The sequence below is a fragment of the Aulostomus chinensis genome, chromosome 9, assembly GCF_037954235.1.
Source record: "Aulostomus chinensis isolate RoL2024-O1b breed Wild chromosome 9, RoL_Achi_v1.0, whole genome shotgun sequence".
Classification (NCBI taxonomy): Eukaryota; Metazoa; Chordata; class Actinopteri; order Syngnathiformes; family Aulostomidae; genus Aulostomus; species Aulostomus chinensis.
This window is the reverse complement of record NC_141328.1, coordinates 19,015,810-19,041,227: the sequence shown is the minus strand read 5'-3', so window position 1 is coordinate 19,041,227 and position 25,418 is coordinate 19,015,810. Positions and strand designations below refer to the sequence as shown.

The 25,418-nt window shown below is 42.0% G+C and overlaps 1 protein-coding gene across 4 annotated transcripts in view; it reads left to right on the top strand.

Moving 5' to 3' along the window:
* Positions 1-25,418, top strand: part of plxna1a (plexin A1a) — a 263,617-nt gene that overhangs the window by 163,728 nt on the left and 74,471 nt on the right. For all 4 annotated transcript variants that reach the window (XM_086214083.1, XM_086214081.1, XM_086214082.1 and 1 more), the window contains exons 10-12: positions 7,991-8,191; positions 19,591-19,687; positions 25,159-25,382. In XM_086214083.1, coding sequence (XP_086070209.1) covers positions 7,991-8,191; positions 19,591-19,687; positions 25,159-25,382 — 522 coding nt within the window. The remainder of the gene's footprint in view (positions 1-7,990; positions 8,192-19,590; positions 19,688-25,158; positions 25,383-25,418) is intronic.

Below are 25,418 nucleotides of genomic sequence, written 5' to 3'. Positions count from 1 at the left end.
CTAATTTCTAAGAAACACTGACATCAAGAAAGAAAGAGTGAGCATAAAAATGAAAGACATTGGCACTGAGTCATGAAGTGTTTGAAGAGATGAGGTTTGTGTGTGTTGATTGAATGTGGAACTCTTAGGATTAATAGCATGTGCCCTTGGACATCATTATGGTTTTCCTCTGCTCTTTTTGTGTGTGTGTGTGTGTGTGTGTGTGTGTGTGTGTGTGTGTGTGTGTAACTTGGATATAACTGCATTATTGTCTAAACTGAGACATTGCTCATCTAGTGACTCTTCCTCTCCGTTTCTCCTGGGAGGTTATCATATTGGCTTCTTTCCTTTGTGTGTGTGTGTGTTTGTCTGTGTGTTTGTGTAGGTGTGTGTAAAAGCGTTGGTCGAAAGGGTCTTGCCCCCTTCTCTCTGAAACGGTTCATTGGACTGTAACACTAATCCTCAGGGACCCTTTATACTGTGGTGACCCCCCCCCCCCCCCGCTGCCTCGGCATTCACACACGTAGACAAACACACAGAGGTGTCCTCATCCATCATACTCGGAGGTTGTCCGCGCCTTAGTGAGGCGGCCTCATGGGTGACAGCCATTAGCCAATCAGGGCTCACGCCACATCTGTGACATCACCTCAGATGCGACGTCTCCTTGCATACAGGCAGTAATTAGAGGTGAAGGAACGATGACGTTAGATATGTCACAGGTACATATAGATTAAAGAACTGTCACATTTTTTTACTCCGCTCATCCCTCACAAACACTGTTTATTACATACATCCACAAGCCCCCCCCCCCCCCCCCCCCGGGTGTGTGTTCTGATTGCCCACTCAATGATCCAAGTCTTCTGGCCCCAAACATCATTTCCAAGCTGCCAACCTAGCGTGAATGAGGTGGGATGAGGATAACAGAGGAGACAATGGGAGAGGATAAGCGAGTGAGGAGGAGGAGGAGAGGAAAAGTAAATATGAAACACAGTGTTGTCTCCAGGTAGTGGGATTTAATGACTGGAGGCATCATTCCAGTCAAATAAACAGCAAAGCAGCCAGAAACTACAGGCCATGAGGATGGTTAGGAAAGTAATATCTGCAGTTGTTGGAAATTAACATAGTCTAGGGAAATCCTTTAATTATCAAACGTCTTCTGAATAGACAATAATACCCTTTTTTTGTTCCTTTTAAAGCAGTTTATTCTGAACTGACTTACCATGGCCCATTCTGAGGTAATCCCTCGCTGACATTGGTTTTCCCCATCTGTGTGTCTCCATGGCGGTTAGCCAGCTTGCTCTTCCACTGGGCTAAGTCAGGTCACTTTTGGACGGAAATGACAAATCCCCTTGATTTTAGCATCTGTGTAGTGTTTAGCCATGTTCTTTTAGCCCTCGCTAAGTTTGTCAGAATGCCAGTTGTCTTTATTCTGCCTATTCAAACTTTATTTCATTAAGTTCTTCACAAAATTAATCCAACAGCTCAGCAGTCATCTGTCTTCTGACTTCCCCTCTTGAGTTTGTTTTTATGCTTCAGAGTCAGTAAAAGCTTCAGGCCATAAGCGTCGTTTTTTTAATTGTTCCATCGATACAGTCCTAATTTGGTAAGCTTGATTTCTGCCGTGAGGTCAAAGGTCACTGTCACCTCACATAAACACCGCTAACCTGGACCATCTGAGGCAATGTCTTCAAATTTGCCATAAATATGTATTGGGACTCACAGATGACCTGAGGTTGGTGGTCAGGGAAGGATAAGATCAACTCATAAGACACCAGCATGGCACAAACATCCACTGGGACTCATGAATGAATGGGGGATGGTAGGGCAAAGGTTAAGGTCACTGTACGACAGGCACACAGTCGATATCTCTTTTGGGGGGGGGGGGGGGGCGTTGTTTGTTTTTCTGCCAGCTTTTAGCCGAGAAGTAGTGTATTTGCTGAGAATGATGGCTGACCCAACAAAGCTACTCTCAGTCCCCACTGGAGGGGAGCTCCATCGCTAAAAGCTATTGATTTGATAAGTGGCGACTTGTGGATCAAGTTTCACTGATTCAGGTTGAAGATTTGGCTTTCAAATTTTGTTTGTGCATGAATGAGACACTTCTAATTATTAGAAGTAGCCATCACAGCGCTCTGTGTGCAATGACTCGATTTATTTTATTGTGCTATTCTAGATTGTAGCAAGAATTATTAGACCCTATGAAGTTGACTCAAAGTATCCCAAAACTAAGTGCACAGGCTACATTTCTTTTTTCTATCAGGAAAAGTACAGTTGAGGCTAATACTGTTAATAATGGCCCTGTCCCATTTAGCTTTTCATGTTTACATGCACTTGGAAGAGCTCCAGAATGAAGGCAGCCATTATTATTCATTGTACATACTGTCATTCCATTTTTTTCCCGATGTGAACAAACCACATCTTCAAAAATCATGCAAAGGAATGTGAATATAGTGATTTGGTTGCGTGCCCCCCCCCCCCCCCCCCCCCCAGCTAAAAACACTGGGGAAATCAAGCTTCTTCCTAGAATGTAGCCTTGGGTTTCAAGTGGAGGCAAATCTATAGCCCTACAGTTGCCTAGAGCAAGTGACAGAAGAGTAAAAGAGATTTTAAATTGGGAGTTTCATTGACAAAATCTGACCAATTCTGCTTAAGGCTCACCTTCCCCACTTTGATCACAGCATCTGTGTATTTGGGCCTGAGGCTACTGTAAAACATTCCACAGAAATAAGTCTGTACTAACTTACTACACTGAGCCAGAGGGCAAGATTTGGCTTCAGAGAGGTGTGTAGTAGGAGGCGTATGACAATTCATGTGTGTTTGGCTTGTTTAGGTATCTAAATGTAGCCTGTGTGTGTCTGTATTGGCCATCCGGGGCTAAGTTTGGGTAGATTTAAGTGCTGTGTATGACTCCCATGTAGCAGCACTCACCCCTCGCTTCACTCTGCAGGGAACTTGACCTCCTCAGGTCTCATCCCCCACTTTAATAAACAAGTGAATGGCTCCCTAGACCTCGGCTCGCCTCCTGATCTCCTCCCCTTCTCCCTCCTTACTTCGCCCACTACTTTATCTCTGCTCACCTTCCGCTTCATTGCTGTAAATTTATATTTTAACAACATTCGTTCGGATTAGGTGTGTTGGCTCTTGTGTCTGGGGGTTTGCAATGCTACGGATGGAAGACAAGAACAGCTCTGCAATTATAAGTACTTTTTTTTTTAAAGAATGTTCCCTCAAAGGTACATTTGTTACCTTTAGAAATACAATATGGGTTTTCAAGAGGCCAACTTTGACTAACAGAAAGGTTACAAAGTAAACTGAAGGGTACATAATTGTCTTTCAGGCGCAAAGAAGCACTTTTGGCCTTTTAGATTCACACTGGTCGCGCAAATTTTGAGTGTGTATTTGGTTTAGGCAGCCTTAAGCATCATGGGGTGTTTCTGCCACTCCATAAGGAAAGGAAATCACACATGGGAGAAAAAGAATATGGATTCTGGTGGGTTTGCAATACATTGTGCATTTTTAGCACAATGAACTGTTGCAAAAAAAACAAAATAAATAATAATAATCCAAGGAGTGGCACTGGAATAAAAACTGAGAGAAAATTGCTTTGAATGAGGAGATGCCTCAGAAATATTGATCATAATATCAAGCTTGTAGAATATATGAGCGCAGGTAAAGACCTGAGACATGAGAGATGGGACATGCGAGATCATTATTAGCATGTCTCCACAGTTAGCTCTCAGCATACACAGACACGGCTTAAACAGTTCCTTGTAATGAAATTAGATTCACTACAAAAAGACACAGACTTTACTTAATAATCAGTGTCTAAAAAACACCGGCAACACTCAAACCATGTCATCAGCACCATGGACAGCTCATGAGTCAACCCCCATAACCTCAGCTAGTTACTGTGGAACTACAAATCTCTTCAGAATGACATCAAGCTAACCTGCACATACATACATAACAATATAGATGAGTCATTTTCATTGGCGCCTGAGAGGGCAGAGGTTGAAATTTAGCTAATGCCACATGTTATCCCGCGACACTGTCAAAACATATAGAGCTGGTGATGTTTGGGTCTGGAAACAAGAGGACGAACCCTCAGCCGACGATTATCTTTGAGTAAAATGAAGGCTGAAAAACAAGACAAGAGAAAGAAAGAGACAGAGATCAAGTGTGAGCAGGGAAAGAAAGAAGAAAGAGAGGGATTAGAGGAATCCCCCAGGTAAAACAGATTGCCGTGTCTCATTGTGTTATGCTGCTTCACTATCTGATGCAGACTCAGCTCTGACACCTGTCACCACTCCTAATGAAACAGCTCCCACAATCCTCTGCTACCACATCTTTTGTTCCCTCCCTCCTTTGTATGTGTTTGCGTGATTGTGCTGTATATGCCGGCCCTGTGCAGATTATTCTTTTGTATGTGTTTCCATGTGTACGCTCATGTGTTGTGCATGTCATTAAGTTCCTCAGACTAATGTGCTTTTTATCCTGACTCTGATGCATCAGTAACAAGGAAGAAATCTTTGGAGAGAAAGTGTGTGCGCGCGTGTGTGTGCGTGTGTGTGTGTGTGTGTGTGTGCGCGCGCTGCGCGCGAGTGCACACGTGTGTTGATGCAACAGAGACCAACCTGCGCAACGGATAGACCCACATGTACTCCAAGCCTCTTATAAAATGGAAAACAGGAATAAGGAAGCTGTGTGTGTGTGTGTGTGTGAGTGTGACTAGACTGCAGTGAGTCTAGTATGAAGCAGTAGTCATTGTTAATGTTGAAGGACCTTGCTCAAGCATCTGCTTCAACTGTGACACGCACACACACACATTCCTGTTATTCCTTTATTCCTGGTTAGAAGCAGTTCATTAGTTTTCTGTATTCATCTGTGAGCGGTTACAACTTTAACTGTAAACCTCTCTAATGGTCAATCCGCTTTTCTACACTTCATGGCAGTGATTTGTTATTTTCTCCATCTCTTTTACCTTATTTCTCTCTACCTCCTTTTCTTTCCCTCTCCTCTTCCTCAATACCACATTCACATGATGTCAGATTCTCAAAAAAAAGGGGGGGGGGGGGCTGCCAGCTAGGATAAACCTGCTCATCCAGACCTCCTACTACAAGTAGAGTGTGGGAGTTTTAATATTATTCAACTGGTGATTTATGTTCCAATATAAAATTGAGCAAGCAGTTGGCAAATACAGTACATCAATCAAGATATATTTTTGCATAGTCTAATCCAAACAGCGTGCTAAAATTAAGATTTAAAACAGAGTCAGTTAATATAAATTAATTGATCCCTGTAAAGGTACTTTTTTCTGCCACTAGAGGGTAGCAAAAAAAAAAAGAAGCCATTATTGTAGTATCACCTACTCTAAATTGACCGTAGGTGTGGCTGTGAGTGTGAATGGTTGTCTGTCTCTATGTGTTGGCCCTGTGATGGACAGGCGACCTGTCCAGGGTGAACCCCGCCTCTCGCCCTTAGCTGCTGGGATAGGCTCCAGCCCCCCCCCCCCCCCCCCCCCCCCCCCGCGACCCTTCATAGGAACAAGCGGAAGACGATGGATGGATGGATGAATGTAGTATCCCCTGCCTTTGGCTACCAGCCTGCATACAGATGTTTAAATTGTGTTTTTCATTGAACATTTGTGTTCAAGACAAGTTGTTGGGCTCAAAAACAAAACAAAAAAAGCTCAAAGTCATAGGACAAGACAGAGGACAGTTCTGTTGATTACTTGGGACACATTAGAAAACTGATGTATTGTTCACATAACAGCTTTATGTTGTGTTCACACCAAACCCAACGCAAATTGTTCTTTACAAGTGAGATTACTCGTGTTTATTTGCTTGTGCAAGTAAAATGAATAAACGCACAATTTCTTGTACATAAAAGGAAAGAGGAGCAATGGACTTCCATCGGAGAGCAGAACTGCCAGAACCATATTGCTGCCTTATAACTGTGGAAGTGCCAGACGCAACATATTTGGTTCCATCATCCATAAGCAGCGATAAGGTCCATGTCAGCGTGCTTTGTGAATTGCAGATATTTTGAAATACGCATGAAAAACATAGCCATCCCACCTCCCTGTAAAACACCAGTGCTATCATCTCTGGCTGTGGGGGAGGAGGAAGTAGAGGTGTCTCTCAGTGCCATTATGTCCAAACCTCTCTCTCTCTGCTCTGTCATTCCCAGGCCAATCTGCAAGTCATTACCAATGCTCCATTAGACAGCCCCTCAGCACACAGCAAACCCGTATCGGGACCACTCTGCTGAGTGTGAGGCCGCTGCCGGCGTGCTTTTGACTTTAGGTGTTCATTCTTGATTAAATGCAACACAGTTCTCCCTGATTTATCATTGCCGATTAAAAAAAAAAAAAAACTTTTGCTATCCTCATTGGAAAATTACAGTAAGCTTGATGGTGCTTAAAATGTAATACAACTTAATTTACATATTCTAATCTCGTATTTATTTGGGCTTCATGATTGTTTACTGCGTCACAAGATGAACACAGTGAAGTGAATGTGACCAGTTGACTGGTGATTGCAGCTTTTATTATGTTGCAAAGGTTTTTTTCCTCTGCATACAGCGCAGATAATGTCTGAACACAGCACAACCTTTTAGCCAGATGACAATTCTCTAAAATAATATCGACATCTTGGATCTTGGGACAATAAAGCACTTTAAATGAAGATTTTTATTTTTTTTTTTGAAGGTTAAAAATCAAGAAATGAAATGTAAAATCAGTTTGCAGAGAGGATACAACTCGAGTGGTTCATATTACTGAACCACGATCAGTAGTTTTGGAATTTGTTTAGTTGTTTAAAGTCTACTTTTTCCCACCTTTTTCTTCACCTTTGTTCATCTCTAGTTCACCTGTACAGTTTCACAAAGCGTACTGATGTCATGACTTTTAGCAAGTTCACCTTTTCCCTGGCTCACTCCTGAATTTTAAATGCACCCGCACGTCTGCTTTGACACTTGCAGGCCTCATCTGGTCTAGCGGAGCCTCCATAGAACAGGTAGAGGTGCATAGCTTACCTCGACAGGCGTGACAGAACTTAACCATAATGGTCAATACATTTTAAGAATTTTTAAAAATTCAATGTTGAGTCAGAAGATATTGCAATGAAATATATTAAAGAAGCAATCCAAGCTGGGATTTAACCAGTAGACAAAATCTCATTCTGTATTTATGGGACAATACGCAGAGAGACTACAGGAGAAGGACAAATCACCCACATTAATGTGTTGAAGCACTTTAAACACTCCAGTGGTAGAGGTGATTTACCACTGATTTCACCTGACAGATGCATAGAGTTAAAAAAAAAAAGAAGAAAAAAAAGCTCAAAAATGTCACGTGGTTCATTGATACCGTGCGAATCTACAGTTCTAAATACGCTGGTACTGTAGTGACTGAAGAGCAGCAAGGCTCTGCTGAATAGAAACGATGACCCCTCAGTCATCCCCCTCTCTAATCCGTTGTGACTGTAGCTGTTTTACAGTCCAGCGCTATAGAATTAACACTGTCCGTGTTCCTGAGAGATGCTGCCCCAGGCTCTCGTTTTGTCCACATAGAAAGAATTAGACTGTCCTTCAGGGTATTCTTTTAAACAAGCCTAATGTCCATAACAGCCTCATTAAGACTGGGAATGGTTGGATTCCAATAGGCCATGTGCCCATTTTAACAAGTAAATGCCACATTCAATATTCAGTGGGTCATAAATAGGACAAGATTTTCTAAGTGGCGATTTTGAGCTCAAATGCACGTCTACATGAGAACAAAAGACCCTGGAACACATTTGCAGTATCATTTATTGTTGATGGATACTCTCTGGAGTGCTTATTCATGATTATGGACATATAAGAGTTCTGTATTTGTCAGTGAAATGAGAATCAGATTAGTTTTGTACTTCCCAGAACATTCTATTCACCTCATCCAGCATCTCTCCGAAAGCTCCTTTTACTCTTCCAGTCACATCTCAACCTCCTCCTTCTTATTTTTTCTCATTTCCAGGAGTGTCCTCAGATCCTGCCCTCCACTCAGATCTATATCCCTGCTGGAGTTATGAGGCCGATCACGCTGCTGGCACAGAACCTGCCCCAGCCGCAGTCCGGACAGAGAAACTACGAATGTATCTTCCACATCCAAGGCAGCACACATAGCGTCCCTGCTCTGAGGTTCAACAGCACCAGCATACAGTGTCAGAAGACCACGGTAAGACAGACAGACAGACGCACACACACACACACACACACACAGATAGTCATTTACACAAGACATCAAACTTTGCAGTTCAATGTGAAATCTCCTGCAAAGGCTGCTCGCCTGATACATGCTTGGTACTTGTATTGTACTTTCAATAGCAGTTTTGATGTGTGTTTTTAAAGTACTGCATTTGAAAAGGCTGATCGAAAATGGCAACATTTGTAAGAAATCTCAAATTATTTTGGAAACTGATACTTCCGCAGATTTGCCTTTTCCTCAAAAAAGAGTTAATACTCAAAATGAGAGATGGAAACCATTCGTTTCTTCTGCGTGTGGCTCGACATGACTAAAACTAGTTGGCACCAAAAGAACAATTAAAACCGACCCAACTGAAAGTAATTCTTCACCAACTCTTTTCTTGCTGATTGATGAACATATCAATTTCTTCTTCTCCTCTGCTAATTACGCAGCCTTGCTGCTAATTATGCTAACATTTCCTAAAACACCATCCTCTTACCAAAATAGAAATGATCTCTGCTCCAAACCTAATCTTTTTCCATTTCCTTTTTTGCAGCATCTCAAAATTTTGCATAAAATGCGTTTGAAGCAATACTTCACCCAAAAAGTGAATACTGTCTGTGTTGGTACCGACAGATAAGCAATGCAAGATTTGGGGGGAAAAAAACCATCTCTGTAAGCCCAAAACACCTATTTGTGAGGACTCAAAAGCACTACTGAACAATGAAAACAGAAACACAACTAGAGACTGATCACCGTCTCAACCAGTCCAAAACATCCCCTCCCAACAATCCCAGCTAGTCAGTCCATCATCAGGAGCTCATGCTGTTCTGACCATTGTGCCGCTGGTTAGACTGACTCCACTGCTGCTGCAAAGACTTCAGACTTCATTCCTGCATCTACGCCTTCAGTCAAAGTGATGCCATTAATAGGCAGCACCCTTTCAGGAATGTTAATTTCCTCAGCCACAATCAAGGCATGAGGCTGACAGGAGGCATTTTAACGACACCAATTATGACTTACTTAACGAGACATATGATTAACATGAGTTGCACACTGAGACACTTGCTCCGCCGCAATCCAATCCTTGCAGTCAAACTGCAGCCCCAGCTAGTGTGTCACTTTGGCAGCTTCGGCTGCTGCCTTTTCTTCAGCCTGTCACACACTTATCAGGACCTCGGGTTCTTTTAAGCGGCTACTGCTTTACTGCTGGGCTCTGGAACATGTCACTGATTTGCAGCCATTTGCTGTTTTTGTACTCTATCCAGTCACCCACATTCTCCCTTCAAAAGGGAAAGAATGAACCTGGAAGTTCTTCTGCCTCTGATATTCAATGGTAGCATGAAAAGTAGCTCTGGGGCAATTGTAATGATGGCTCCTAGGGTTCCTTTGTGATTTGGAAAGGTAATTTGTTCATATTTAGTCCTATGTGCTGCTGTAATTACTTCATGCTAAGTGCTCTTTCAGATTCGACTCCTTTGGTTCGTTATTAATGTTTTTGAGGGGGGTCAGAATCGCTCTCCGTGACCTGACAACTGCTGAATAGAGAATGAGCCGCAGAACTGTACCAATTGTTGTACACCAAATTGAATATTAACATAGATTAGACAAAGTTTGAAGAAAAAAATGTTTCCATTCCTTTATGAAAGTCCACTCTTTATACCTTGGTGAGTACCTGCTTATGTATATAAAATAACATGCAGACCACCAGTGTGTGTTATTTTTGCTCACAGTTGGAGTTCAGGTATATATATATATATATATATATATGTGTGTGTATGTATGTATGTATATGTTGTAAAAGCCTCTCCAAACACCAGCACTTACTCCAGGAAATAGCAGTGTGGCGTTTGCATCCCCAGTGTTTGATACACTCACACACATTCATTACCACACCAGTACCACTGCTGAGAGTTGCTGATGCTGGAGGACAGAGACCTTCCTCAGCAAATCTCTGGTTCACTGGCAAAGCCAATGTACGTACACACGCACGCAAGCGCACACACACACACACACACACGCACACACACACTTCTTTATTCCTTAGTGCACTTCGATGTTACATGAAATCCCAATATTCTCTTTGCAGGAGGCAGGGAAAACAGTGGCTTCTGTGTGTGTGTGTGTGTGTGTGTGTGTGTGTGTGTGTGTGTGTGTGCGCGCGCACGTGTGTAAGCCTCCTCACTCCACCCCACCCTTCCTCGTCAGGTGGGAATGTGATAGGGTCCAATTAAGGAATCTGTAGATAAAATGATGATGAATTGCAGTGGTGCTGTAGACTGACAGACGCAAACACACACACACACACATACACACAAGCTCGGTAAACCACTAAAATGACAAAAGAGTGTAACGGAGGAGGGAGAAAGGTGGAACGAAAAGAATAAAGCAGACTTGGGGAAATAAACAAATGAGGGAGTGACAGATGGAGAGAAAATAAATGTGCAAAATGAACAATATATATAAGGGGGAGGCTGAAAGAAGAGGAAATCATGATCTGTGCAAAAGTAAAAGTGCTGATATTAACTAGAGGAGCAGAGGGCGGGGTTGGGGGGGGGGGGTCCATCGGGACTTCTAACAAAATAGTTCAACCATGCAATGGGGGGTTTCAGATTTCCTCTTTGCATTTTACAACATCCAGGCAGGAAGAGACTGCGTTGGTAATGGTAGGAGCTTAGTGTGAAACGTAGCGTGTGGAACCTTGTTTCACATCCAAACAGCGATAAAACTAGACCGAGCCCCTCATGCTCAGCAACCCTGTTAGAGTGCGTTTGAGCAAGACCCTATACTCAAGTGCTATCAAACTGTACTATAGGAAATGTAGGATCCGGTGTGAAAGTCAGAATGACCCCAACTTCATTGATGTGCAAAACTAAAACGTTAATAAATATGTAAATGTACTTAGGGTGTTGAGCTGCTCTTAGTTTAGTCATTTTTGTGTACTAAAAGTTGCCCAAGCAGCACATAAAAGCCAATTCACCCCCCCCCCAAATATTTTTTTCTTATGTTTTATTTATTCAGTATCTATTAAAAATGCATTCTGCAGTTATTTTCTGAAGAGTGTTGTTTGAATAAAACCTTTTTGAGTAAAATTCATGTTTCTTGGAAAATAAAGGTTAGGGGGATCAACTAAGGCATCAACTAAGTTGCCATAGTGATTTGAGGATGTTAAAAGTGATCCGTCCCTTCACGTGTACTCATTGAACTGCAGTTACAGCCAGGTTATTACTATTTATCTTTTTGATCATTTATCATGTATTTGGTTGAAGTTTAGCTGGATCCTAAAGTATGTGATATCGTTTTATTCATAGATGTTTCCGTAGCTGGATTATTTGTAAGAAATGAAATGTCAGTCAATGGGAATGTAAAGTAACCCTTCAATGAGGAATTAACTATTAAATAAACTGAAATCTTGTCAGATGTGACTTGGTTGCAAAGTTAAGGAGATTTGCACATTTTTTTCAGCACGGCAGCCTCCACAAATGAACACCTTTTTTTAGGATTTTTGAAGTGTAAATGCAACCGTTAGAAGTACCAAGCTAATGATATGCTATAAACAAACTGTGTCGCAGGCCCATGACTTCAGTCTCCCTTGTTAGCGACCACGATTTTCAAGACGTATAACACTTCAAAACCAGCAGGTGTGATATTTACTGATGTGTTTTATGCCGTAGAATAAATATCTAATGTGAGCCACAAACCATATTCCCTTGATTTAACCACAAACACATTCCTACGCCACCGTACAGCAACTACCCCCAGTCTAATGTGACTTTCTGTAAGTAACCGGATCATGCTCATAATTTGGAGAATAATTCTGTCTTTCATAAAATCATTTGAGTAATTACATGTAACATTACCTTGAATATGTGAGTGTCAGTTTGAACATGAACATGTCAGTTTGAGGCCTCACAACCATTGAATATCACAGCAAAGTCCCATGGATACCATAAAAAAGCTCCATCTCTTCCTCATAACGAACAGTGAGTGAATTCACAGGACAAAATAAAAGCTAAAAGAGAGATATAGAAGAGCAACATATCGAAGATCCATTGTGATTGATAACCAGTGCTATATTGTTATTGTATTCAATATTCTCATGAGGGACGTGTGTGTGTGTGTGTGTGTGTGTGTGTGTGTGTGTGTGTGTGTGTGTGTGTGTGTGTGTGTGTGCGCGCATGCATCACAGCTGGGACAGTGACTGGGACAGTAGAGTGTAATAAATCACAGAGAAAATTAGCCAGCAGTAGATGTACACTCATCCATTCCATCTTACTGTCTCTTTGTGCATTATTTAGCCCCTCGCCAACACTGAAACATTGAACCTGCATACTCAAATACACCAGGGAACCAATGTATGCATGAGTGCACACTGGAATGTTCACAGAAAAAACACACACATAAGATGCAAGCTGAGTACATACCTATGTTTTTTCTTTCTTCTATTTCTTTAAACACACAGGGAACACACACACACACACACACACACACGTACACACACTTTCTCCCAGGGGATTGGGAAGCCCAACATGAAGCAGACATATGGAGATTCTCCACATGATCCTCTTCCTAATCATGTGGAGCAGACGGAGACTGTAGCATCAGCAACAACCAGCAACCCTGCTTTACATGATTTATTACACTCAGTCACAAAGGCTATCAAACAGTGTAAGTGTGTGTGTGTGTGTGTGTGTGTGTGAGAAAGAAAAAGAGAGAGAGAGAGAGAGGATGAGTGACTTTGTACCACTAAATACTTTTTCCAACTTTCACATAACACTCATACTTGTCGTACATTTCACACCCACATGGTGTTGCATGACATATTCATAATGTGCAAATACATTCTAGCACACATAACAGGTGCCAGTCAATTATATCACATTAACGGTCATCCAGTTCAGTGAGGGTGATATTCTTAGATTGTACCTAGATGTGCAAGGAAAGTGGCCAGGAATCAATACCAGGGTTAAATATTAAAGTAGCCCAATGCTTCATTCAAACAGTTTTCTCATGAATGAGCTCACAAAGATGTTTTTTTGCCTCCTTCATTATTGCTTTCTGTCTTCGGAATGCAGAAAGAGCCGGCCACGTATGTTTACCTGTCAGCCAATGCCAACTGATGGCTAACAAAAACAAAATTGCCAGTTTAAAACTCTCCAGCACATCGTCGGGCATAATTCACATCTTCTTTATCCAGCCATATGATCAGTAATCCACAAAAGCTTTGATTCAAGAAAAAACAAGGTACAACACCTACGGTTCGGCGCTCGATCACGGTCAGGCCGACGTACGCTGGATAAAGAAGGCATGAATTATACCAGAGGATGCACGTGAGACTTTGTAAAGTGACGGTTTTGGACAGTTTTGCTGTTATTTTGTTGCTGTAACTGTCTTCAAAAAAGAAAACCCATAGATGAGCACACGATGTGCGTAGGTTTCACGGTTTATCATCGTACAGTCCCCACAAGGACGAAAAAGCGAGACAAAATGTCTTTTGGGAATATTTAAACACATGCTCTGCATTCACAATAAAAAAAAAAAAACTGCAACAACAAAAACGTTAGATACGACGTAGAACATGTATGAACATCTGCAGACCTGTTTGCTTCGCGTCACGCCCTTCTCGCACAGCACGATCATATGATATGCTGTACTTAAACACTGTCAACTCATACAGAGCTTGGACACAACTTGCTGTCCTCCAGTTGTCTTCCACCCAAAAAAAGTATGTCACTAACGGGGTTGTTCACATGACTGAGGGTACAAATCTTTGTCTTTGTGTCTGCTACTGACAAATTTGAAAACTTTGGTCGGTAACTCGCCATAACGTTGACCTATATTCAGCATGTGACAGAGCAACAGTCCAGACACGCCAGAACTCACAAGACACATAGCAGTGGTGGTAGTCTCAAGACATTAGACGGAGACTGACAGTGCATCCACTGTGGTTTTGCTGCTTTCACGATATTCTTTGTCAGCCCTACTCACTACATCACCGTGTAATTTCACACTGGGGAATCACTAATAAGTAAATACCAGCCAAAAACGCAGGTTCCTTCCAAAGGTAGCAAAGAGAAAGAGAGGCTAAAATGCAAAACAAATAAAAAAGGAATGCAAAGAATGTTGATTTGCATTTTATTATTATAGCAAAAAAGTAAAATTAGAAAAGAAGACCACGTGTTTGTTTATTAAAACCCCAAAGAACTGAATGGAACCGGAATGAGGGAATGAGGGATGATGATTGTGTAAGTGTGTGTTTGCAGTGTGTTTCACACAACACACACATAAACTCAAGTATCCCTCAACATGACTAATTACAAGAGGGTGACCCCACATGGATGCACACACATACGGACACACACTCTTTCTTTTCTACCTCCCCCTCCCTTTCCCCAGCCAGCTGCTCTGTACTGTTACTATCATGCCCCTCAGACGGGCACACACGCACGCACGCACGCGCACACACACACACACACACACACAAGCCATATCTATTCATACAATCCGTTGAGACATGCAGTCCATGGAGACGATTCATGTAGCGAGAGAGTAAACGAGTGCAGGAGCAGATAATGAATGAACCGGAGCCAGGCTGCTGTGTTACTGTAATGAGGCCAGGGACAGCTTTGTGCTCACCTTGTACTTTTACACCCTCCCTCTCCTCTCCTAGTCTCTCCTTTTGTCACCTCACATCCCTCCCTCGCTCCCTCTCACTCACAGTCCTCCCACTTTACCTTCTTCCCTCTGCAGCCTTCTACCCTTATTCGTCCCAATTGTTCTTCCACTCACAGGCTCTCCACTTTCCCCTCTTTGCCCTCTGTTGCAGCTTTCCCTTCCTCCCCTCTCACTCCCTTGAGGGGGTGGGGGGGTCCTCTATGAGTCGGCTCAGGTAGATTAATTACATGCAGTGACATGGCGGAGCAGTCCAGAGGCTTCAGTAATGAGTCTGATTACTCATCTCCAGCAGCTCCAGGCACTCGGGGGAGACGAGTCAGGACGGCAAGCCAGTATAAAGGGGGGTCTCTCAGTAGAGCGACTTTAAGCTACAGGGATCCACGACTGCAGAACTTTTAACAGCACTGGTGCCACCACTCTGAGATCAAAGCTCAACTAAGAGCTGGTTACATGCTGGTAGTTGATAGCTGCAGACTTCAAGTTAATAAGTGAAGAAATTACCAGAGGACATGGAAGTCACTGTCAGCTTCTTGAGGTCAGAACCCACTGCGGATTGCAAATAGCATAAGTGCATGTCTATAATCAGGGATTCCAACAAGCTGCAGGCCAGCGAGCAAGCATCTAGTGGACCAGAGGAATGCCTGGTATGGAGGAAATCTACATGTGGTGACTCTTCGGCCAAACCTAACACAATTAAATGGAATTAAAGGCATGAAATGTGGAAATTTGACCAGTAAAATTCAGAACAAATGACAGCTCCTCATCGAGGAAGCAACAAAGATGCATTTATATGGCTTTTTTTTGGGGGGGGGGGGGGGTATTCATGTAGCTGTTTTGTGGTGAGAGGAGAAGCTGCCATGGTTGTGGAATTATCTTTTGGATGATACAAAAATCCTTCTTATGTGATACAGTAGGAGAACAACCCATTTTAGCTCCTCCTGGTCTGATGTGTGTAATTTTTAGTGATGGAAAGGGAGAATTCATCATCTGCGGAATCAGATACGTCGTTCAGGCGTTATACTGATGTAAGAATTTAGCTGTGCTAATACTGGCGTCTGCATTGCTGGTCAGGCCCTAGAAATAATGTCAAACAATGGTGAGATAAATATACTCTGCCTCTACTAGCAGGTTGAAACGTGCTCTTATTTTAGCAGACTGAATCAAACATTTTTTTTAAATTTTTTTCTCAGTAGTGTAGATTCTAACCTTGCTACGTTGGCTTCTCCTCGCCAAAGTTAAAGATATCCTCAAAGCATTTTAGCCTGTGATGTTCGTCGCTCAGTATTCAAACGCCCATCCTCAAAAATGCTTGACATTTTATAAAGACAGGTTCAAATAGAGGTAATGGCTGAGGAGGTGTTCCAAAATTAGATGCATTTAGATGTCAAAATCATTATGTCTGCGTGAGCTGTTTTCAAAAGTCGATTGTCTAATTTTAGAAAATTAAGCTTTGGGTCCTTTTCCTCTCTTTAATTTCAGTCTATTACTGTACAAACCTAAATTATACCTCATGGAGAAGATGGTAACACGTTACAGTACGGGTACATAAATAACAGTTAATGCTTAGTTAGGTAATTGTTAACTTTACAGGTTACAGCAAAAGATGCATGGAAAAATTGAGGGATATTAGGGTGGGGTCAGGGGGCTCTGTCTCTGATTTGGTTGGATAAATAGATCCAGATTTGAGAGGTGAAGTTGGACATGCAGACCAGAGAGAGCATTGGGCAGATTGTTAAACTGTCAGCCTAAAAACTTAATGCTCCTCTGATGTAATTGTACATAAAGTTATGGTATTTATATTTACATACCTCCACAAAGGAGGTTATTTTTTTTAAGTGCAGTCTTTTTGTTGTCAGGAAATCTCTAATGCTTTCTAGTTAATATCCATTTCAGTATCTCTTTATGATAATCTCTTACATCGACTTTCCCCTTTATAAGTGTAAAATCAGCCTAAAACTACTTCACAGCTTCTCCCCCAGGATGTGCGTTTGCCAATGGGCGATGCACAGTGTGACAGGGTGTCACAGTGCGGTCTGTGTTAGCATTTTAAACCATGTGACAGTATGAATAAAGCATGATGTGGCGGGCAGCAGGGTGGGCAGGGAGTGACAAGAGAACAAGTTGGCCCAGTGTTTTGGTGACGGCAGACAAGTGGAAACCCCTTAAAGTTTAATGGGGGCCAAACCACAGAGAGCAAAGGAGTAGTATGTGGGCAAGTGTGTGTGGGTGCTGTTGTGTCACTGGGCTGCTGGCTGCCACACACACAAGCCTCCAACCAGCGGGACATTACAAGGCCACTTATAAAGTCAACAGCCTTCCTCGTGCGTGATGGAGGAGGGTCACACTGGAGTTGTGGGAAGGGAATAAGATCAATCAGCGTTTCTTTTGTGGCTAAAGAGTATTTTGGTTGAATCCCCCAGAATCCTGTGGTTAGTCTGTTTTCCTCTCAGCTTCAGACTGTCTCAACAGAGGCTTCCTTCTTCTCTTGTATTACAATATCGCCTTTTTACTCTTGTTTATCTCCATCTTTTCTCTCTATTTGTTCTTTTATCATTTCTCGTTTTCTCTCCAGGCACTAGCATGAGCCTTCACCTATCTCGCTGAACACAAAGTTGAGCTGTGATAAAGTTTTACGTGGATCTTACCAGTTTATTGGCTTTGCTGGAATACAGCACAGTTATTATTTTTGATTTTTGTCCATTACTGTAGTGAATACTTGGGAAAGGCATCTAAACATACACCAGACTATTTCTAGAGGATATGCAATTTTTTTAAAAATAGGGACAATGCAGTTAACACAGAGCCAACACAAGGCAGAAAACTGATGTTTGAGGGAATTTGTGCTTATTGCTGACTTAATTCCTGTCTGTTGTTGGGCTTTTACAATAAGATGAAAAAAATTTAAAATATTCTAGAACAAGAAATAAGTATAACACAATACCTCAGTACAAAGGTAAAGTACAGATTTTAGAGCAGGAAAATAAAAGCCACTGATTACCGACATGTGCAACGGATATAGTGACTTTTTGTGCTGGGCTGAAAATAGGCCAGATCTATGTACATTTTGCACCAATTTTGTACCGATATGATCAAGTAAAAGTAGAAGTAAACAAGTAACTTACTTTATTGAAAAAAAAAATTCAACATTGTCGGGAATGACTTTTAAATAAGGACTGATATAAAAAAGTAAAATTAAAAAGGCGCCGGCTCTGAGCGCTCCCTGCTGGACACCCTGCTATGCCATTTTTAGATCACCATAGTTAGTTGCATGTTTTGTGCTGTGAACATAAACGCTGATATGATGTATCCGTGACGGACCGATGACAACTGTCATATCAGTCGGGCTCGGGTTCAAACTATTATAACCCACATACAGACAGAGAGAAAGAGAAGCGAACAAATTCAACTTTTCAATGACGACAGGGATAAAAAAGGGATGGAGCCCAGACTTGGAAAAGGGCTAGATTTCTACGACATTTAGAAATTAATTATGTAAGAATAATTATACTGTATATTTAATTATATACAGTATAATTGAGCAAAATCACTTCAAGTGTTCTGTGGTAGAGGTCCTCACTGGTCCAAAATTCACGCCTGAACTCTGAGACCCAGAAATGCACTACTCAGAACCAAACCGGAACATTTATTGTCAGAAAATCTGAGACCAGGATGCAGTGAGAACTAAGAAGTGCAGTCCTTGAAGCTGATCAGCCCCAAGAGACTTTCAGAATAGAACAGGAGCTGACCTGACCCAACTGACCGAACCAATCTAGGTCTTAAACTTACGATCCAGAGAGACCTGTGAAAACCTGAGGTCTGGGGCTCTCAGGACAATTTCCAGAGGTCTGGAACATTAAAACATTTGTACACCCCTGTTTTCAGAACAAGCAAAGAATTTTGTAGACAGTAGCAAAAAAAAAAAATATTTATCCACACACAGGACAGTAAACAAACCGAATGAGTCCATTTGCAGTGTTAAAAGGTGCTCGAGCTTCGTCGTGCTAATGGTTTGTGACAATGAGAAGCCACTCAAGTGTCACATGTAAACACACTGTCGAAGGTTAGACAGCGACTTTGGATCCACTCCTCTCCTAAAAACCTTTCTCATGAACATGTTGTTCTCTACACGCTTACTCATGAACTATCCAGGTCTTGCTGGTGATGAGTTGTGTTTGAGTTGTTGTGAATTAGAGAAAATGTGTATCCGGATCATCAGCGTGTCCGTCAGCGCGCTCCAAGCCCCGTTGCCCACATGGGATGGTCAAGCTTCGTCTACCAAATCCAGTGTGTCAGGGAGCAAATTGGAAATGCCAATTTCACTTTAGCCTGCTCCCTATCTTATCTCTCCCTTACCCTCATCCCACCACTTAGCTCATGTGTAAATGAGTAAGGGTCTCTCACAGCAGGGTCCAATATCTGTCTTCTCTTCATCTTTTCCTTCCCTCTTCCCTCGTCTCATCCATCCTCCTCTCCTTCATTCATAAATACGTAGTCAGCTGCATCCCATCTGGTATTTCTCCGCGAGTTTATAAAATGTGTCTGTTTTGGTGAATGTGGATTTATTAATGCGCGCTCGGCCTGTATCTAAGTCTGTTTTGAGAACCAGCCGGGGTGAATCACGATGTAAATGAAATATCTCACACAATTCCCTCCTTGCATCAAATGCATTTTAAATCAAATCACCCCCCCCCCCTTTCTGTTTCTGTGTCCGTCAGTACGACTACGAGGGCAGTGACATCAGCGACCTCCCCGTTGACCTCTCTGTGGTGTGGAATGGCAACTTCGTCATCGACAATCCCTTCAACATTCAAGGTAGAACACTCTCTCCTCCTCTCCTCTCATCCTGGAGAGTAGCCCGGTCACACACATTTGAATTGGCCCCGCTTGTTTAGTTTGTAATGATTTTCTGTGAAGCCGTGTGCAGTTTTTCCCCTTCATAAGAAATCTGTAATTTCATTTCTGACAGCCGTCAAGGTGAAAGTGTAGCATCCATTTGGAAATACCACTATTCTCTGTCTCGGGTGTAACAGAAGGGGCAGAGGGAGTGATTGATGGTCTGCAATGATAAAAAACAAACACCCAAACACAGGAATTAATAGGGATGAATGTTAGATAAACAAATGAAGAAACTTAGAGGCAGAAGAAAGGATGACGGGGAATGACAGGTTGATAAATGCTGTGTGTAACAGCAGTGTTGGATGAGAATAAAGAAACTGATGAAGAGAAACACAAAGCGACACAGAGGGATGGCATTTATTATTTTTAATCGCTAGTTGCGCATGAAGCGGAAAACAATTACCAATTCAAAATTCCTTTATCAAGTGCGATACTTTGGGTGGCGGAGGCTAATGATTTTAGACGTCCCATTACACAAGATAATATAAGTCTTGCTCTCAAGTGTCTCATACAGTCGTTTGTTTCAAATTTGCATGTCTAGAGTCAGATTAACCTCCCCACTTTGTTCTTGTCTATTTTCCCTCTTTCATTCATTCTATTCATTTTCGCTCTTCAGATGACAAAATGCACATTTTAATCTCACACCCTTTGTCTTTCTATCTGACCTCGTTTCGATAAAAGTCTGGCATTCCAGATTGCGAGGGATATTAGTTGCTGATCGTTCATGACCCAATTATTCAGCCTGTGTTGTTTTATTTAATGTGTTCTCCTTTAGGGTTCTGAAAGATCCTCCCCATCATGGATTAAAAGTCTGGAGTTTGGCATGTGTTGAGAAGTAAATGCCAAACTCATTACAGTCACTACAGAACAAGTCATCGTATTCCTATGCAATCAGATAGATGAATCCTCCACTGCGATTTGGAGCTCTGATGATTTTCTCTTATCAGAACTGGCCTGTGTTTAGTTGCTGATCCATTCAATACTGGTATCAGAGTTTATTTAGGAGTCAAGTCTTTCCACTTATCGCTGTTTAACACGCATGCGTTTAATGGAAGTTTTAGCGGAGACATTGATCAAATATAATGGTTCATCAAATCAGGAGTATACTGTCATGTAGAGCCCTGTGGAGAACTACTTTATTAAAGTCATCCATCCATTTTCTACTGCTTATCCTGTTAAGGGTCACGGGGGGGGGGGGGGGGGGGGGAGACTGGAGCCTATCCCAGGAGCCCTCAGGCAAGAGGTGGGGTTCACCCTGGACAGGTCACCAGTCCATCACAGGGCCAACACATAGAGACAGACAACCATTCACACTCACAGTCACACCTACGGTCAATTTAGAGTATCAATCAGCCTCGTCCCCTCTTGATGTCTTTGGACTGTGGGAGGAAGCTGGAGTACCAGAGAGAACCCACACAGGAACAGGGAGAACATGGAGACTCACACAGAAAGATCCTGTGCTGGAGCTGGAACCTGAAACCTTCTTGCTGTGAGGCGACAGTGCTGACCACTGCACCACCGTGCCGCCCTTTATTAAAGTGATACTTCATATGAATCATGTTAATCATACCCCCAAATAGGCACAGTACATACTTCTGTACCACTACACAATGAAGGACGAGTCAGTGACATATATTTAGCTTTACGCGAATGGCCATCAAATACAAACAACACCAAAACTGGCCAAAAACATTTATTTTGTAACCCTCGAGTGCATCATCTGGTGTAATCCATTTTTTTGTTTTGTTTTTTTTGTTGTTGTTGTTTTTGTTTTTTGTTTTTTTGCAGTAGCTGTTGTTAGCCTTCAACAGCCATTCACTTCAATCTAAACATACCTGGCCGTCTCTTTCTGCATTCTGGAATGACAAAGAAATAATGCAGAAAGGAAGAAAAAAAACATCTTTATGAGCTCAGTACCATTATTTGTGAGTACTTAAAGTTCGGGTTTCATCAAGCAATCCTGTACAGTGTTCAACATAACTTTTACTCCTAATTTACAGATGCATTATATTTGGTGACTGTTTCTGCTAAATGTTCTCCTATTCTAGTGTAGCAGTCCTACAAACGCACTAATGCCAAAAGCAGAAGGACGAGGCTAGTTGTGGTGACACTGAAGTCCTTCTTCTGCTGGGGTTTGTTATTAGCATCACAACGACTTTGATTTCAACGAGACTGGTGTTCACTTGTTAAGATTATCATAATGAACTAAGATATCAGAAGCCACAGAGCTCATTATTAGCAATCATCGAGAATCCAGTGGAAAAATGTCTCTGTGGTGCTAACTTCCTGGGCAGCATGGCTCAGGGGTAGAGCGGCCTTCTAGCAACCGAAGGGTTGATTATTTGATCCTCGACCCCGGTGACCATGTTGAAGTGTCCTTGAGCAAGATACTGCACCTATAATTGCTCCTGATGAGTAGGTCTGCGCCTTGCAGCGCTTCGAGTGCCGCTAAGGTAGAGAAGCGCTGTATAAAATTGAGTCCATTTACCATTCACCACTTTTCCTGTTTGACTCACCATGACACACCCATCCAAGTGGCACCGTATAACGATTCATGAAATAAAGGTTGGAGTACATTCATTTCAGGATGAAGTCGTCAATTATGTCTATCAATTTAATGATTTATTTTGCTGGCATCTGATACTTTAAATTTAAATAAGTAAAGTCACCCCAGAAACAGATCTCAAGAGTGTGTGTGTGTGTGCCTGCATGTGTGCCTGCATGTGTGTGTTTGTGCGTGTACTTCACAAGTGTGTTCCTGTCCTCTTGACAGTGAGTTAGTGAGTTCGGATACTTGCTACTTGGACTTGGCAGATGATTTTTGCAACATCTGAGTGATTTGTTCCTTCTAACAAGCCAGACATGTTTTTGAAACAGCTGCGAAGGTCCTGGATGAGTAATTAGTATAAATCAACAACCCTGTCAAACCCCCAGTAGATACGTATTACTTTTTTTTTCTGTTTTTCCTTTTTTTGCTAAGACCTCACAGAATACCCATTATGAGTCATACAAGCTCAGTGGTGTTAGAGGTCTAAAACGTGCTTTATAAAACCCTCCTCACTCATATAAACCTCATAAAGACCTTCTCATCCTTTTCTTCCCTCCTTTCTGCTCTCCATCCCAGATTAATCCCTCCCCGCTGCATCCCCTCTCTTTCTCTTTCTGAATCGGAACGGTATTATCCGTCTGAGGCAGAGCCGCCTGGCACTTGCCCAGCTTTGTCCCAGTGTAAAGTGGAGATGTTAATGTTAATTAAATCATTCATTTGGTTCAGATTAATTAGCGTCATGCTACTTTTAAGCTTAGCCGTGGCTAATCAGATTAGCAGGAGCGAAGGCCAAGGCGGGCAGATGGATACGAAAGAAGCTCGCTTTGAAGTCCGGCCGCCGTCTGTCTGCTGAGGAGGAGAAGGAGGCGGCGATTCTTCCACGCTCTCTGCTTTTTTTTTTATTTGTTCCTGTCTGTTTTACCTGTTCAATTCATTTGATATGTGTTTAACTGCTGTGACAGTAAACAAACCTGTTCACAGGTTTTACCAGTGCAGAGGAAATTGAGATAATTATAGTCAAGATGGTAACACAACAAAACAAATGTGTCTGTTTGCTCGTACTAGTTGATCTTTTGTTTGAATGTGACTTTCTTACTACAATTTTTTTTTTTTTTTTTTACCAAGTCTCCATTATTTATCTTTTTTCCTCTCACTCTCCTTGTCTGTGTCTCTGATTCTCCCTGCCTCGCGGGGACTCATCTTTAAATTCATAACAATCCTTGTTGCTGTTTTGCTAACAAGCAAAACTAGAATTTAACCCCCCTTCCCCCCTCCCTACTTACTTTCATCTCCCTCTTCTCTCTCTTCTCAGGTGTTTGAGGTTATTTATTCTCTTTTTTTTTTAAACTTTTAATGACTTTTTCCGCTCTGAGGAGTAGAGGAAATGTTTTTTTCACAACAAATTATCAATCCCCTATTGGCATTAAAAGACATTACCTGTTGAATTAATTCAAGTAATATCCCTCTAGATTCTGTGTTCATGTGCATTTTTTCCCCATCTGTTTATCCGTGGAAACAGTTATTTTCTCATCGTCACAGACTCAGAGTAGTGATTATCGCACACGGTAGGTTTGATGTGTTATGCAAGTGATTAGCATTCATTTCCCCCCTTCTCTCCGATGTACAGACATATAAACTCCTGATTAATCTTTTCACTTTTTTCTTGCTAATCTTGCCTTTTTATTTACAGAACTTTATGCTTATCAGAACAGAATTTACCAGAATAAACCAACTGTGGTACAGTCAAATAATTCTGGTACCTTGCTATTAAAACTTTTAGCCTGTGTCAGCCTGCAAAAATAAATGAGAAAATAAATCAAATTAAAACTTGATAGTGGTTTACTCTGAAATTTCAGCAAAATATGTTTCTTATTTACATTTAATTCTACAACTTCCGAAACAATAAAGGCAGTCTCTGATCAGCACCTGTAGCAAAAGATGTGCAAATTAGACTTCCTTTGGTTTGTTTGAAAATAGTTGTAGAGTGTGTTTGAAAGGACTTCCGTGTTTCTTTGCTGCTTCTAAGTGCAGAATGAAGCATCACTTCTGAGTGGAGGCATTATCTAAAAATGTTGGCATTTATGGTGAAGTGTGACTTGGGCTCACCATTTGATGCCAACCTCAACTATAACATCAGTTAGCAAGCCAGTTGGCTGACAGATGTTTGGATACAAGGGGAAGAAAAAAAAGTCACAGGGTTATTAAGGTTCAAGGTTCATTTCTCTTTTAACATTTTAGTAAATGTGCGTCTGTAGTGTGTCTTGCTTGAGATGCTGTCAGCTTCATGGGTAAGAGTTCGCTGAGTATCTAAAGGGCATCTCAGTAAACAGGAGTAAGAAGTGTGTTCCATTGCAAACAGACTCACCATGCGCTGTTGGTCAACCAGACAGCATTTTAGCAGTTTCCAGTTTACTAATAGATTTCAATTTTCTTTTAAGTGAGAGCTTCAGTAAAATTTATGTTTTATTAACGCTCAAAATGTAGCGCTAGTTTAAAGATAAAGAAGATGCAGTAGAGAGCCCTCGTCCCTCCAGATTCCCTTCAAAGGAACACGGATGTGTCTTTCTGTGTGTTATGAAAAATGAAGCGTATCAATGCTCTATTTGCCAGGTTAGCCAGCCAGGCTGATACATCTCCCTCACTGTTTTACTAAAATGGTTAACTAGCATACTAATCCGAAGGTTCACAAATGTGTCCCAGAATCAATACTGCTGTTTGTGTTTATTCAGTGAGCAAGTTGGATAACCAGATAACCAGAACATTGTATGAGTGTAACTTGAGTCATTTCCTGTGTCTCTCTCTCTCTCTCTCTCTCTCTCTCTCTCTGTCCTGTGAGCAGCCCACCTGTACAAGTGCAGGGCCCTGCGGGATAGCTGCGGGATGTGCCTGAAGGCAGACCCCAGGTTTGAATGTGGTTGGTGCATCCAGGACAAGAAGTGCTCCCTCCGGCAGGAATGTACCGTTGGAGGAAACTCCCATCTCCCTCTGCAGTTGGCTGAAGGCGGAGGATGGATGCATGCCACATCTGGAAACAGCCGCTGCGCCCATCCCAAGATCACCAAGGTAAGTGAGAGTGTGTGTCGTTGGCATGGTTACAGC